The sequence below is a fragment of the Amblyraja radiata genome, unplaced genomic scaffold (genome assembly GCF_010909765.2).
Source record: "Amblyraja radiata isolate CabotCenter1 unplaced genomic scaffold, sAmbRad1.1.pri S103, whole genome shotgun sequence".
Taxonomy (NCBI): Eukaryota; Metazoa; Chordata; class Chondrichthyes; order Rajiformes; family Rajidae; genus Amblyraja; species Amblyraja radiata.
In genome coordinates this window covers 1,735,290-1,751,147 of record NW_022630094.1, presented here as the reverse complement: position 1 = coordinate 1,751,147, position 15,858 = coordinate 1,735,290, and the positions used below count along the sequence as shown (strand labels likewise).

At 49.0% G+C, this 15,858-nt stretch overlaps 1 protein-coding gene across 1 annotated transcript; it reads left to right on the top strand.

Moving 5' to 3' along the window:
• The first annotated feature begins 370 nt into the window (after nucleotides 1-370).
• LOC116969083 (immunoglobulin lambda-1 light chain-like) lies at nucleotides 371-9,047 on the top strand. The gene is made up of 3 exons (XM_033016032.1): nucleotides 371-506; nucleotides 640-999; nucleotides 8,416-9,047. Exons 1-3 carry the CDS (start codon nucleotides 458-460, stop codon nucleotides 8,742-8,744), a joined length of 738 nt encoding a protein of 245 aa, XP_032871923.1. The 5' UTR covers nucleotides 371-457; the 3' UTR covers nucleotides 8,745-9,047.
• Nucleotides 9,048-15,858: the final 6,811 nt, after the last annotated feature.

The following is a 15,858-nucleotide window of genomic DNA, read 5'->3' as shown; positions in this document are numbered from 1 at the left end:
AAAGTCCTGCCATCCCAGGAATCAGCCTGGTGAACCTTCCCTGTACTCCCTCTATGGCAAGAATGTCTTTCCTCAGATGTGGAGACCAAAACTGTTTGTGCAGGGAATTCAAGGGTATGCAGGGAATTCAAGGGTATGACATATACAGGCATATAAGTGTTGGTCTTCGCATCTTCTTCAGCATACTATCTTATTTGCTATGTTCTCTGTTCAACCAAAGATGAAACATTTTGAAGTCAGAGGTGAAGAATGTAACGACATATAGTTTGCCGTCAGCAGATTGCGGGAAGTCAGTCTCCGCCCACATCGGTTTCCTGACCCCTCCTCCTCATGACATCCCGGTTAAAAAGGCACCCGGGGGCTCCTGTTTGCACACACTTCAACCGGTGTGGCTGTCGGAGTTTGCAGAACAGCGCGTGGTTTCATTAGAAGTTTGGGCGCCCGCTGACCCGGAGAAATGTCCCGAGCGCTGCACCTCATTTTGTCTCTGCTTCTGCTACCACCAGGTGAGGCTCCGGTTGGTTTTCACGGACTGATTATCCGCAGCGCCGTTTGTTAACATCTCCACCGTCACCAGTGTATTGTTGGGCCTCCCGTTGGCTCCAAATCACCCTGTTGTCCCATTGTGTTTTGTTGAAGGTCTCTTGGCGGTTCCACTCCTGCTCCAGAGTCCAACGTCCGGCCCTGGCTCCGCGGGGCAGACCGCCCGCTTAGAGTGTGGGGTGCAGAACTTAGACGTTGCAAGTTACGGCGGGCAGTGGTACCGACAGCGGCCCGCGGACAGACCGGAGTTCGTGCTAGTACATTGGGCTAGTGGTAGCATTAACAGAGGGACCGGTGTCGCTGACCGATTCGTGCCGTCCAGAGACACCTCCACCAACAGTTATATCCTGACCATCGACAGGCTGGAGCCCAGAGACGCCGCAGTCTATTACTGCGCCGTGAGGGAAACAGATGAGGTTTATTACTTCGGCGGTGGGACAATCCTGGATATAAAGAGTAAGTGTCCCTCGTTCAGTTTCCATCAATTTCAATAGGGAGGTTTCACGGCAGTCGGGTCACGGCCCATGACCAACTAGAGTACACGCGATGAACTGCAGGTAGGCACTCACCAGTGTTTCCAGCGTAGCGGGCCCGTTAAAACCCGCCGAAATTGTCAATTTTTGCGCTGTAAATAATTATGGAAATCGGGATAAGCGTGAGAGACATTTAGCCTACTTCAGAATTCCAAACGTGAGGTGAAATGACGGTAGATAGAAGCGAGGGCTGAAGGGACAACAACAGCCAGAGTGCTTGGCGAACATTGGCCGTTTGCTCACTGCATTTCATCAACAGTAAGGCATTATTTGTGTTTTTTCTTGATTCATTTGGCATCTAAAAGTTGCAGAAGTGATAAATCTGGCTGTAAAATTTTTAAATCGCCCATGGTTCTCAAGTGGGTTTTTACATACAAAATGAAAACGCCTCTGAAGCAAAATTTACAGCCAGATTTAACACTTCTGAGACTTATTAGATACCAAAGGAATCAAGAAAAAACAAAAATAATGCCTTACTGTTGATGAAATGCAGTGAGCAAACGCGATAATTCCCAATATTTTCAATTCCGATATCTGCACGGCCAATGTTTACCAAGCACTTTAGCTGCTGTTGTCCCTTCAGCTTGCTTCTCTTTACCTTCATTTCGCTTCACTTTTGGAATTCTGAAGTTGGGTACATGTCTCTCACACTTACCCCGACTTCCACAATTTTTTACAGCGCAACAAATCAACATTTTGGCGGTTTTTAAGAGATAGGAAAGTAGGCGTTTCTTGCACTAATAACATATACCGGAAGTTACGGATGTCCTCCAGATGGATTGAGCGGCTCCGTGCGTCAAGCCCTGTGACCCAGTGACCTTACGTGCAACCCCCCTATTACGGATAGGCTGCACCGGAAACATCCCCAGTCCGGGAACGTCGGTCTCGCGAGAAATCGTTCTGTCTCAGCTCGGCGCGGAGGCCATTCTGCCCATAGCGTCGGTTCCATCCGTCAGCTTCAAGCACCTTTTGTGCGCCGTGCACTAGCAGGATGTGCATTTATTCTAGCGGCGATTTACATAGGGCCAAATAACCTACACACCCGCAATAATTTAGCATGTTGGAGGAAACCCATGGCACCAAAACCCACGTGGTCATTAGTAGAACTTGAAAACCGCAAACCTATATGCCCCCTGTCCCACTTAGGAAACCTGAACGGAAACCTCTGGAGACTTTGCGCCCCACCCAAGGTTTCCGTGCGGATCCCGGAGGTTGCAGGTGGTTGCCGGAGGTTGCAGGTAGTGGAAGCAGGTAGGGTACTGACAAAAACCTCCGGGAACCGCACGGGAACCTTGGATGGGGCGCAAAGTCTCCAGAGGTTTCCGTTCAAGTTTCCTAAGTGGGACAGGGGCATCCTAACCTCGGGCATTAGGTTTGCGGTTTGCGGTTTGCACGTTCTGCTAGTGACCGCGTGGGTTTTCTCTGGGTGCCATGGTTCATTCCCACATCCCAACCAAGTGCGGGTTTTGTACGTTAATTGTCCTTCTGCAAATTGCCGGTAGTGTGTGTAGAGAGTGGGTCAGAGTATGGGGACATCTGGAATTTAGAAGATTGAGGGGGGGTCTTATAGAAACTTACAAAATTCTTAAGGGGTTGGACAGGCTAGATGCAGGAAGGTTGTTTCCGATGTTGGGGAAGTCCAGAACAAGACGTCACACAGTTTAATGATAAAGGGGAAGTATTTTAGGACCGAGATGAGAAAAACATGTTTCACACAGAGAGTGGTGAATCTCTGGAATTCTCTGCCACAGAAGGTAGTTGAGGCCACAGTTCATTGGCTATATTTAAGATGTGGCCCATGTCGCTAAAGGGATCAGAGGGTATGGAGAGAAGGATACTGAGTTGGATCATCAGCCATGATCATATTGAATGGCGGTGCAGGCTCGAAGGGTCGAATGGCCTCTAATCCTGCACCTATTTTCTATGTTTCTATGAAACTAAGAACTAGAGTGAGCGGGTGATTCGCGGTCGGGGTCGACGCGGTTAAAAAAGTAACATTCACAAATTCACGGTCAAACGAATTTCTGAGCTGGAAAATTGTTGAAAAATGTTGAAAAATGTTGAACTCCTCAATGGTGCCGCCTGGTCAGGAGGACAACCCGTTGAGCGGTGCCAGGTGGGGGGACGGGGCCAGATGTCAGGGTGATGTGACACTGAGTATGTGGGGCTGGAGCTCTCGCCCTGACAGCGCAGTGGAGGTTGGCAGAAAGGCGGCAACTGGGATTAATCTGGACCAGTCTACACGACTTGGACTGGATGGGCTGATTGGCCGCATCCTGCGCCCCAAATTTCGCCCACGTCTGATTCATTGACGGTCGCTGCTAATTTCTGTTGTTTCGCGTTGTGGTCAGGGTGTGCCGGTCTCCAGCAACTAACAATACCTCCTTTCCCCACACAGGTAGCGAGTCTCGGAAGCCCTCGCTTCTCCTACTCCCTCCCTCCCCGGAGGAAACTGGCTCGGGCACGGCCACTCTCAGCTGCCTGGTGAGCAGCTTTAAGCCGGCTCTGGTGGCTTTGCGCTGGGCCGTGGACGGCGTGGAGACCGATAACGGGGTGACCACAGGCGCGGTGTCCCCGGACGCCGGGCAGACGTTCAGGCTGAGCAGTTACCTGCGGGTCCCCGCCGCCACCTGGAACAAGGGTTCCAGCTATTCATGCAGCGTGAGCCACAGCTCGCTGAGCTCGCCTCTACGCCACACCGTCTCGGCGTCAGCCTGCCCGCACTGACGCCTGTCTATTAGCTGTCCCTGTTTAACGCAGCGAGACCCTCACTGGGTCTGCGGCCGCCTTGTGCAATGTAACCTGTAGCAACTGCCGCTTCTGGAAACAACACGAATATGTAATAATCTCAGAGATCAGCGCGATGATTGTCCGCCTTGCTCGCCGAGAGATTCGCTATTGTCTATTTGTCCCTTGTTCCGCGTGTCCCACTCCCGCTGTGTGTATAATGGGGGTAGATGCCCCTACAGACGGCGACCGTGTTGTGATTGGATCTAGTGTAACACAGCTCTCAATAAAGAACAAAAAACGCGATGTGTCTCCTGTGGTCTGTTGTTCCTCGGATCCTCACAATACATTGAGGGCACTGGCGCGAATAATGTGGGGTTCAGAAGCAGCCTTGTAGAAACATAGAAAATATGTGCAGGAGTAGGCTATTCGGCCCTTCGAGCCTGCACCGGCATTCAATATGATCATGGCTGATCATCCAACTCATCCAATTTTACTTTTAAGCACCTATGTTACTTTTTTGCATTTTTCATTCATTGGTTCTATATCGCCGTCTATATATCTCGTTTCTCCTTCTCTCGACTCAGTTTGAATCAGGGACTCGATCCGAAATGTCACCTAATTCTTTTCTCCAGAGATGTTGTCTAGCGCGTAGTTACTCCAGCCTTTTGCAACCCATATAACAATTACAGCACGGAAACAGGCCATCTCGGCCCTTCTAGTCCGTGCCGAAAACTTATTCTCACCTAGTCCCATCTACCTGTACTCAGACCATAACCCTCCATTCCTTTCCCGTCCATATACCTATCCAATTTATTTTTAAATGATAAAATCGAACCTGCCTCCACCACTTCCACTGGAAGCTCATTCCACACAGCTACCACTCTCTGAGTAAAGAAGTTCCCTCTCATGTTACCCCTAAACTTCTGTCCCTTAATTCTCAAATCATGTCTTCTTGTTTGAATCTTCCCTACTCTCAATGGGAAACGCTTATACACGTCAATTCTGTTTATCCCTCTCATCATTTTAAACACCTCTATCAAGCCCCCCCTTTACCTTCTGCGCTCCAAAGAATAAAGACCTAACTTGTTCAACCTTTCCCTGTAACCTAGTTGCTGAAACCCAGGCAACATTCTAGTTAATCTCCTCTGTACTCTCTCTATTTTGTTGACATCCTTCCTATAATTAGGCGACCAAAATTATACACCATACTCCAGAATTGGCCTCACCAAAGACTTGTACAATTTTAACATTACATCCCAACTTCTATACTCAATGCTCTGATTTATAAAGGCCAGCACACCAAAAGCTTTCTTTACCACCCTATCTACATGAGATTCCACCTTCAGGGAACTGTGTTGTGGATAATGAAGGGGGTGTTGTGGATAATGGGGGGTGTTGTGGATAATGAAGAGGATTTCCAAAGTCTACAGAGTGATTTAGGCCATTTGGAAGAATGGGCTGAAAGATGGCAGATGGAGTTTAATGCTAATAAATGTGAGGTGCTACACCTTGGCAGGACAAATCAAAATAGGACGTACATGGTAAATGGTAGGGAATTGAAGAATACAGTTGAACAGAGGGATCTGGGAATAACCGTGCATAGTTCCTTGAAGGTGGGATCTCATATAGATAGGGTGGTAAAGAAAGCTTTTGGTATGCTGGCCTTTATCAATCAGAGCATTGAGTATAGAAGCTGGGATGTAATGTTAAAATTGTACAAGGCATTGGTGAGACCAAATCAGGAGTATGGTGTACAATTTTGGTCGCCCAATTATAGTAAGGATGTCAACGAAATAGAGAGAGTACAGAGGAGATTTACTAGAATGTTGCCTGGGTTTCAACAACTAAGTTACAGAGAAAGGTTGAATAAGTTAGGTCTTTATTCTATGTAGCGCAGAAGGTTAAGGGGGGACTTGATAGAGGTCTTTAACATGATGAGTGGGAGAGACAGAGTTGATGTGGACAAGCTTTTCCCTTTGAGAATAGGGAAGATTCAATCAAGAGGACATGACTTCAGAATTAAGGGACAGAATTTAGGGGTAACATGAGGGGGAACTTCTTTACTCAGAGAGTGGTAGCGGTGTGGAATGAGCTGCCAGTGGAAGTGGTGGAGGCAGGTTCGTTGGTATCATTTAAAAATAAATTAGATAGGCATATGGATGAGAAGGGAATGGAGGGTTATGGTATGAGTGCAGGCAGGTGGGACTACGGGAAAAAATTTGTTCGGCACGGACTTGTAGGGCCGAGATGGCCTGTTTCCGTGCTGTAATTGCTATATGGTTATATGGTTATATGGCTATGCGCAGTTATTCCTAGATCCCTCTGTACAACAGCATTCCTCAATTCGCTACCATTTACCATGTACGTCCTATTTTGATTTGTCCTGCCAAGATGTAGCACCTCACACTTATCAGCATTAAACTCCATCTGCCATCTTTGAACCCACTCTTCCAAAACCCAACAAGTTTATCCTGCTCCCCCCTTTTCCATCCCTTTCTATCCTTCCCCTCACCCCTACTAGTATCCACAAACTCGCCGCTCTTTGCTCAATTTCTCACTTCCAGATCGGAAGTATACTTTTCAAGTCAACATTCTGCTATTCTCGGTGTTCCTTGCATCAAGATGTCTTGTTTTTATCTGAATCCACCTACACAATACGTTCCACATTTCAACAGGTCTTCGTCCTATCACTTTTAACACGTTGGGGGTGGTGACATGAAAGAACGGAGCTGAACTTATCCGCTCTGCTCCATCAAGACAGCTCCACCCGGTCCGTTCCATCGTGTTGGGGGCGGCATATTGACGTTGCAAACAGAAGTCGGAGGCGATCCTTGGGCTTCGTGCATTTATAATAATAATAATATATTTTATAGTCATTGCACATAAGCGCAACGAGATTTGGTATGCAGCTTCCATCCGATGTCATAACATAAATAACTAATACAATTTAGATTTAGATACCCCGAGAACATGGTTTGTAAAAGAACAGTAAAATAGGCTCCGTGCGTCAAGCCCTGTGACCCAGTGACCTTACGTGCAACCCCCCTATTACGGATAGGCTGCACCGGAAACATCCCCAGTCCGGGAACGCCGGTCTCGCGAGAGATCGTTCTGTCTCAGCTCGGCACGGAGGCCATTCTGCCCATAGCGTCGGTTCCATCCGTCAGCTTCAAGCACCTTTTGTGCGCGGTGCACTCCAGGGTGTGCATTTATTCTAGCGGCGATTTACATAGGGCCAAATAACCTACACACCCGCAATAATTTAGCATGTTGGAGGAAACCCATGGCACCAAAACCCACGCGGTCATTAGTAGAACGTGAAAACCGCAAACCTATATGCCCCTTGTCCCACTTAGGAAACCTGAACGGAAACCTCTGGAGACTTTGCGCCACACCCAAGGTTTCCGTGCGGATCCCGGAGGTTGCAGGTGGTTGCCGGAGGTTGCAGGTAGTGGAAGCAGGTAGGGAGACTGACAAAAACCTCCGGGAACCGCACGGGAACCTTGGATGGGGCACAAAGTCTCCAGAGGTTTCCGTTCAAGTTTCCTAAGTGGGACAGGGGCATCCTAACCTCGGGCATTAGGTTTGCGGTTTGCGGTTTGCACGTTCTGCTAGTGACCGCGTGGGTTTTCTCTGGGTGCCATGGTTCACTCCCACATCCCAACCAAGTGCGGGCTTTGTACGTTAATTGTCCTTCTGCAAATTGCCGGTAGTATGTGTAGAGAGTGGGTCAGAGTGTGGGGACATCTGGAATTTAGAAGATTGAGGGGGGATCTTATAGAAACTTACAAAATTCTTAAGGGGTTGGACAGGCTAGATGCAGGAAGGTTGTTTCCGATGTTGGGGAAGTCCAGAACAAGACGTCACACAGTTTAAGGATAAAGGGGAAGTATTTTAGGACCGAGATGAGAAAAACATGTTTCACACAGAGAGTGGTGAATCTCTGGAATTCTCTGCCACAGAAGGTAGTTGAGGCCACAGTTCATTGGCTATATTTAAGATGTGGCCCATGTCGCTAAAGGGATCAGAGGGTATGGAGAGAAGGATACTGAGTTGGATGATCAGCCATGATCATATTGAATGGCGGTGCAGGCTCGAAGGGTCGAATGGCCTCTAATCCTGCACCTATTTTCTATGTTTCTATGAAACTAAGAACTAGAGTGAGCGGGTGATTCGCGGTCGGGGTCGACGCGGTTAAAAAAGTAACATTCACAAATTGACGGTCAAACGAATTTCTGAGCTGGAAAATTGTTGAAAAATGTTGAAAAATGTTGAACTCCTCAATGGTGCCGCCTGGTCAGGAGGACAACCCGTTGAGCGGTGCCAGGTGGGGGGACGGGGACAGATGTCAGGGTGATGTGACACTGAGTATGTGGGGCTGGAGCTCTCGCCCTGACAGCGCAGTGGAGGTTGGCAGAAAGGCGGCAACTGGGATTAATCTGGACCAGTCTACACGACTTGGACTGGATGGGCTGATTGGCCGCACCCTGCGCCCCAAATTTCACCCACGTCTGATTCGTGGACGGTCGCTGCTAATTTCTGTTGTTTCGCGTTGTGTTCAGAGTGTGCCGGTCTCCAGCAACTAACAATACCTCCTTTCCCCACACAGGTAGCGAGTCTCGGAAGCCCTCGCTTCTCCTACTCCCTCCCTCCCCGGAGGAAACTGGCTCGGGCACGGCCACTCTTAGCTGCCTGGTGAGCAGCTTTAAGCCGGGCCTGGTGGCTTTGCGCTGGGCCGTGGGCGGCGTGGAGACCGAGAACGGGGTGACCACAGGCGCCGTGTCCCCGGACGCCGGGCAGACGTTCAGGCTGAGCAGTTACCTACGGGTCCCCGCCGCCGCCTGGAACAAGGGCTCGAGCTATTCATGCAGCGTGAGCCACAGCTCGCTGAGCTCGCCTCTACGCCACACCGTCTCGGCGTCAGCCTGCCCGCACTGACGCCTGTCTATTAGCTGTCCCTGTTTAACGCAGGGAGACCCTCACTGGGTCTGCGGCCGCCTTGTGCGATGTAACCTGTAGCAACTGCCGCTTCTGGCAACAACACGAATATGTAATAATCTCAGAGATCAGCGCGATGATTGTCCGCCTTGCATGCCGAGAGATTCGCTATTGTCTATTTGTCCCTTGTTCCCCGTGTCCCACTCCCGCTGTGTGTATAATGGGGGTAGATGCCCCTACAGACGGCGACCGTGTTGTGATTGGATCTAGTGTAACACAGCTCTCAATAAAGAACAAAAAACGCGATGTGTCTCCTGTGGTCTATTGTTCCTCGGGTCCTCACAATACATTGAGGGCACTGGCGCGAATAATGTGGGGTTCAGAAGCAGCCTTATAGAAACATAGAACATAGGTGCAGGAGTAGGCTATTCGGCCCTTCGAGCCTGCACCGGCATTCAATATGATCATGGCTGATCATCCAACTCATCCAATTTTACTTTTATGCCTCTAAGTTACTTTTTTGCATTTTTCATTCAGTTGTTCTATATCGCCGTCTATATATCTCGTTTCTCCTTCTCCCGACTCAGTTTGAATCAGGGTCTCGACCCGAAATGTCACCTAATTCTTTTCTCCAGAGATGTTGTCTAGCGCGTAGTTACTCCAGCCTTTTGCAACCCATATAACCATATAACAATTACAGCACGGAAACAGGCCATCTCGGCCCTTCTAGTCCGTGCCGAAAACTTATTCTCACCTAGTCCCATCTACCTGTACTCAGACCATAACCCTCCATTCCTTTCCCGTCCATATACCTATCCAATTTATTTTTAAATGATAAAATCGAACCTGCCTCCACCACTTCCACTGGAAGCTCATTCCACACAGCTACCACTCTCTGAGTAAAGAAGTTCCCTCTCATGTTACCCCTAAACTTCTGTCCCTTAATTCTCAAATCATGTCTTCTTGTTTGAATCTTCCCTACTCTCAATGGGAAAAGCTTATACACGTCAATTCTGTTTATCCCTCTCATCATTTTAAACACATCTATCAAGTCCCCCCTTAACCTTCTGCGCTCCAAAGAATACAGACCTAACTTGTTCAACCTTTCTCTGTAACTTAGTTGCTGAAACCCAGGCAACATTCTAGTTAATCTCCTCTGTACTCTCTCTATTTTGTTGACATCCTTCCTATAATTTGGCGACCAAAATTATACACCATACTCCAGAATTGGCCTCACCAATGCCTTGTACAATTTTAACATTACATCCCAACTTCTATAACTCAATGCTCTGATTTATAAAGGCCAGCACACCAAAAGCTTTCTTTACCATCCTATCTACATGAGATTCCACCTTCAGGGAACTTTGTTGTGGATAATGAAGGGGGTGTTGTGGATAATGGGGGGGTGTTGTGGATAATGAAGAGGATTTCCAAAGTCTACAGAGTGATTTAGGCCATTTGGAAGAATGGGCTGAAAGATGGCAGATGGAGTTTAATGCTGATAAATGTGAGGTGCTACACCTTGGCAGGACAAATCAAAATAGGACGTACATGGTAAATGGTAGGGAATTGAAGAATACAGTTGAACAGAGGGATCTGGGAATAACCGTGCATAGTTCCTTGAAGGTGGAATCTCATATAGATAGGGTGGGAAAGAAAGCTTTTGGTATGCTCGCCTTTATAAATCAGAGCATTGAGTATAGAAGCTGGGATGTAATGTTAAAATTGTACAAGGCATTGGTGAGACCAAATCAGGAGTATGGTGTACAATTTTGGTCGCCCAATTATAGGAAGGATGTCAACGAAATAGAGAGAGTACAGAGGAGATTTACTTTAATGTTGCCTGGGTTTCAACAACTAAGTTACAGAGAAAGGTTGAATAAGTTAGGTCTTTATTCTATGGAGTGCAGAAGGTTAAGGGGGGACTTGATAGAGGTCTTTAACATGATGAGTGGGATAGACAAAGTTGATGTGGACAAGCTTTTCCCTTTGAGGGAAGCTTCAAACAAGAGGACATGACTTCAGAATTAAGGGACAGAAGTTTAGGGGTAACATGAGGGGGAACATCTGTACTCAGAGAGTGGTAGCGGTGTGGAATGAGCTTCCAGTGGAAGTGGTGGAGGCAGGTTCGTTGGTATCATTTAAAAATAAATTGGATAGGCATATGGATGAGAAGGGAATGGAGGGTTATGGTATGAGTGCAGGCAGGTGGGACTAAGGGAAAACAGTTGTTCGGCACGGACTTGTAGGGCCGAGATGGCCTGTTTCCGTGCTGTAATTGTTATATGGTTATATGGTTATGCGCAGTTATTCCTAGATCCCTCTGTACAACTGCATTCCTCAATTCGCTACCATTTACCATGTACGTCCTATTTTGATTTGTCCTGCCAAGATGTAGCACCTCACACTTATCAGCAGTAAACTCCATCTGCCATCTTTGAACCCACTCTTCCAAAACCCAACAAGTTTATCCTGCTCCCCCCTTTTCCATCCCTTTCTATCCTTCCCTTCACCCCTACTAGTATCCACAATCTCGCCGCTCTTTGCTCAATTTCTCACTTCCAGATCGGAAGTATACTTTTCAAGTTAACTTTCTGCTATTCTCGGTGTTCCTTGCATCAAGGTGTCTTGTTTTTCTCTGAATCCACCTACACAATACGTTCCACGTTTCTACAGGTCTTCGTCCTATCACTTTTAACACGTTGGGGGTGGGGACATGAAAGCACGGAGCTGAATTTATCCGCTCTGCTCCATCAAGACAGCTCCACCCGGTCCGTTCCATCGTGTTGGGGCGGCATATTGACGTAGCAAACAGAAGTCGGAGGCGATCCTTGGGCTTCGTGCATTTATAATAATAATAATAATATATTTTATAGTCATTGCACATAAGCGCAACGAGATTTGGTATGCAGCTTCCATCCGATGTCATAACCTAAATAACTAATACAATTTAGATTTAGATACCCCGAGAACATGGTTTGTAAAAGAATAGTAAAATAGGCTACGTGCGTCAAGCCCTGTTGACCCAGTGACCTTACGTGCAACCCCCCTATTACGGATAGGCTGCACCGGAAACATCCCCAGTCCGGGAACGCCGGTCTCGCGAGAGATCGTTCTGTCTCAGCTCGGCATGGAGGCCATTCTGCCCATAGCGTCGGTTCCATCCGTCAGCTTCAAACACCTTTTGTGCGCGGTGCACTCCAGGATGTGCATTTATTCTAGCGGCGATTTACATAGGGCCAAATAACCTACACACCCGCAATAATTTAGCATGTTGGAGGAAACCCATGGCACCAAAACCCACGCGGTCATTAGTAGAACGTGAAAACTGCAAACCTATATGCCCCCTGTCCCACTTAGGAAACCTGAACGGAAACCTCTGGAGACTTTGCGCCCCACCCAAGGTTTCCGTGCGGATCCCGGAGGTTGCAGGTGGTTGCCGGAGGTTGCAGGTAGTTGAAGCAGGTAGGGAGACTGACAAAAAACCGCCGGGAACCGCACGGGAACCTTGGATGGGGCGCAAAGTCTCCAGAGGTTTCCGTTCAAGTTTCCTAAGTGGGACAGGGGCATCCTAACCTCGGGCATTAGGTTTGCGGTTTGCGGTTTGCACGTTCTGCTAGTGACCGCGTGGGTTTTCTCTGGGTGCCATGGTTCATTCCCACATCCCAACCAAGTGCGGGTTTTGTACGTTAATTGTCCTTCTGCAAATTGCCGGTAGTGTGTGTAGAGAGTGGGTCAGAGTATGGGGACATCTGGAATTTAGAAGATTGAGGGGGGGTCTTATAGAAACTTACAAAATTCTTAAGGGGTTGGACAGGCTAGATGCAGGAAGGTTGTTTCCGATGTTGGGGAAGTCCAGAACAAGACGTCACACAGTTTAAGGATAAAGGGGAAGTATTTTAGGACCGAGATGAGAAAAACATGTTTCACACAGAGAGTGGTGAATCTCTGGAATTCTCTGCCACAGAAGGTAGTTGAGGCCATAGTTCATTGGCTATATTTAAGATGTGGCCCATGTCGCTAAAGGGATCAGAGGGTATGGAGAGAAGGATACTGAGTTGGATCATCAGCCATGATCATATTGAATGGCGGTGCAGGCTCGAAGGGTCGAATGGCCTCTAATCCTGCACCTATTTTCTATGTTTCTATGAAACTAAGAACTAGAGTGAGCGGGTGATTCGCGGTCGGGGTCGACGCGGTTAAAAAAGTAACATTCACAAATTCACGGTCAAACGAATTTCTGAGCTGGTAAATTGTTGAAAAATGTTGAAAAACGTTGAACTCCTCAATGGTGCCGCCTGGTCAGGAGGACAACCCGTTGAGCGGTGCCAGGTGGGGGGACGGGGATAGATGTCAGGGTGATGTGACACTGAGTATGTGGGGCTGGAGCTCTCGCCCTGACAGCGCAGTGGAGGTTGGCAGAAAGGCGGCAACTGGGATTAATCTGGACCAGTCTACACGACTTGGACTGGATGGGCTGATTGGCCGCATCCTGCGCCCCAAATTTCGCCCACGTCTGATTCATTGACGGTCGCTGCTAATTTCTGTTGTTTCGCGTTGTGGTCAGGGTGTGCCGGTCTCCAGCAACTAACAATACCTCCTTTCCCCACACAGGTAGCGAATCTCGGAAGCCCTCGCTTCTCCTACTCCCTCCCTCCCCGGAGGAAACTGGCTCGGGCACGGCCACTCTCAGCTGCCTGGTGAGCAGCTTTAAGCCGGCTCTGGTGGCTTTGCGCTGGGCCGTGGACGGCGTGGAGACCGAGAACGGGGTGACCACAGGCGCGGTGTCCCCGGACGCCGGGCAGACGTTCAGGCTGAGCAGTTACCTGCGGGTCCCCGCCGCCGCCTGGAACAAGGGCTCGAGCTATTCATGCAGCGTGAGCCACAGCTCGCTGAGCTCGCCTCTACGCCACACCGTCTCGGCGTCAGCCTGCCCGCACTGACGCCTGTCTATTAGCTGTCCCTGTTTAACGCAGCGAGACCCTCACTGGGTCTGCGGCCGCCTTGTGCAATGTAACCTGTAGCAACTGCCGCTTCTGGCAACAACACGAATATGTAATAATCTCAGAGATCAGCGCGATGATTGTCCGCCTTGCATGCCGAGAGATTCGCTATTGTCTATTTGTCCATTGTTCCCCGTGTCCCACTCCCGCTGTGTGTATAATGGGGGAGATACCCCGACAGGCGGCGACCGTGTTGTGATTGGATCTAGTGTAACACAGCTCTCAATAAAGAACAAAAAACGCGATGTGTCTCCTGTGGTCTATTGTTCCTCGGGTCCTCACAATACATTGAGGGCACTGGCGCGAATAATGTGGGGTTCAGAAGCAGCCTTATAGAAACATAGAACATAGGTGCAGGAGTAGGCTATTCGGCCCTTCGAGCCTGCACCGGCATTCAATATGATCATGGCTGATCATCCAACCCATCCAATTTTAATTTTATGCATCTAAGTTACTTTTTTGCATTTTTCATTCAGTTGTTCTATATCGCCGTCTATATATCTCGTTTCTCCTTCTCCCGACTCAGTTTGAATCAGGGTCTCGACCCGAAATATCACCTAATTCTTTTCTCCAGAGATGTTGTCTAGCGCGTAGTTACTCCAGCCTTTTGCAACCCATATAACCATATAACAATTACAGCACGGAAACAGGCCATCTCGGCCCTTCTAGTCCGTGCCGAAAACTTATTCTCACCTAGTCCCATCTACCTGTACTCAGACCATAACCCTCCATTCCTTTCCCGTCCATATACCTATCCAATTTATTTTTAAATGATAAAATCGAACCAGCCTCCACCACTTCCACTGGAAGCTCATTCCACACAGCTACCACTCTCTGAGTAAAGAAGTTCCCCCTCATGTTACCCCTAAACTTCTGTCCCTTAATTCTCAAATCATGTCTTCTTGTTTGAATCTTCCCTACTCTCAATGGGAAAAGCGTATCCACGTCAATTCTGTTTATCCCTCTCATCATTTTAAACACCTCTATCAAGTCTCCCTTTAACCTTCTGCGCTCCAAAGAATAAAGAATAAAGACCTAACTTGTTCAACCTTTCTCTGTAACTTAGTTGCTGAAACCCAGGCAACATTCTAGTTAATCTCCTCTGTACTCTCTCTATTTTGTTGACATCCTTCCTATAATTTGGCGACAAAAATTATAAGTCCCGACATCGCGCGGGCGGGGCTCCGAAAAACTGACCGTGTTCAAAAATTCCGCGCGGCAACGACCTGCCGGCCCGCAGCCGCATTGAGGCCGTATGCAGCGTCTCGACGCCGTTCGCAGTGTCTTGACGCCGTATGTCTAGCGCGAACTTCCCGCGGACTTCGCTCGAACTTCATGTCAACTCGTACGGGATCACTCGACCTCCGCGCGGCCCCCGCTTCCGGTTTGGCCGCGCTCGCCGCATGCAGTCGCATGCTCGTGGGACAGGCCCTTAAGTGTTTGGGAGGTATCTAGATTGTGGTCATAGGAGATGGTTTGGGGGAGGGGGTTGTGTGGCAGCCAGCTTGGGGAAGGGGAGTAAGGGGCTGTGAGGAGGACAGTTTGGGGGAGTCAGGGGTTGGACGGCATTCAACTCAGCGGAGTAAGCACCTAGAGGGAAGCCAGCATTTTGCCGTTAGCGGCTGAGATACAGCCAGTTGATGGGAGGCAGCCAGATTGGGGAATGGGTGGGAGGCAACCAGTTTAGAGAAATAATGGGCGGGGAAGCAGCCAGCTTGGGGGAGTAAGGGCCTTGGAGGCAATCAGCTGACAGGCTTGGAGGCATTAAGCTTGGGGGTGTGAGGCACGGGGAGGTAATAAGCTTGGGGGAGGGAGGAGCTGGGAGCTGGGAGGCAGCCAGCTTGGGGGAGTAAGGAGCTGGGAGGCAGCCTGCTTGGGAAGTAGGGGTTGGGAGAAAGCTAGCTTGGGGGGTCCAGGGGGGCAGTCACCTTGGATGAGCAAGGGGCTCTAGACAAACAGGTTGGGGAAGGTGAGTGTGAGATGAGAGGCAACAAGGAGGAGAGGAGAGGAGCTGAGAGGGGTGGGGGCGAGATGAGTGGGGAGCACTAGAGAGGATAGGAGAGGAGAGGAGAGGTGAGCAGCGGCGAGGGGCGGGGAGGAGTGTAGAGGAG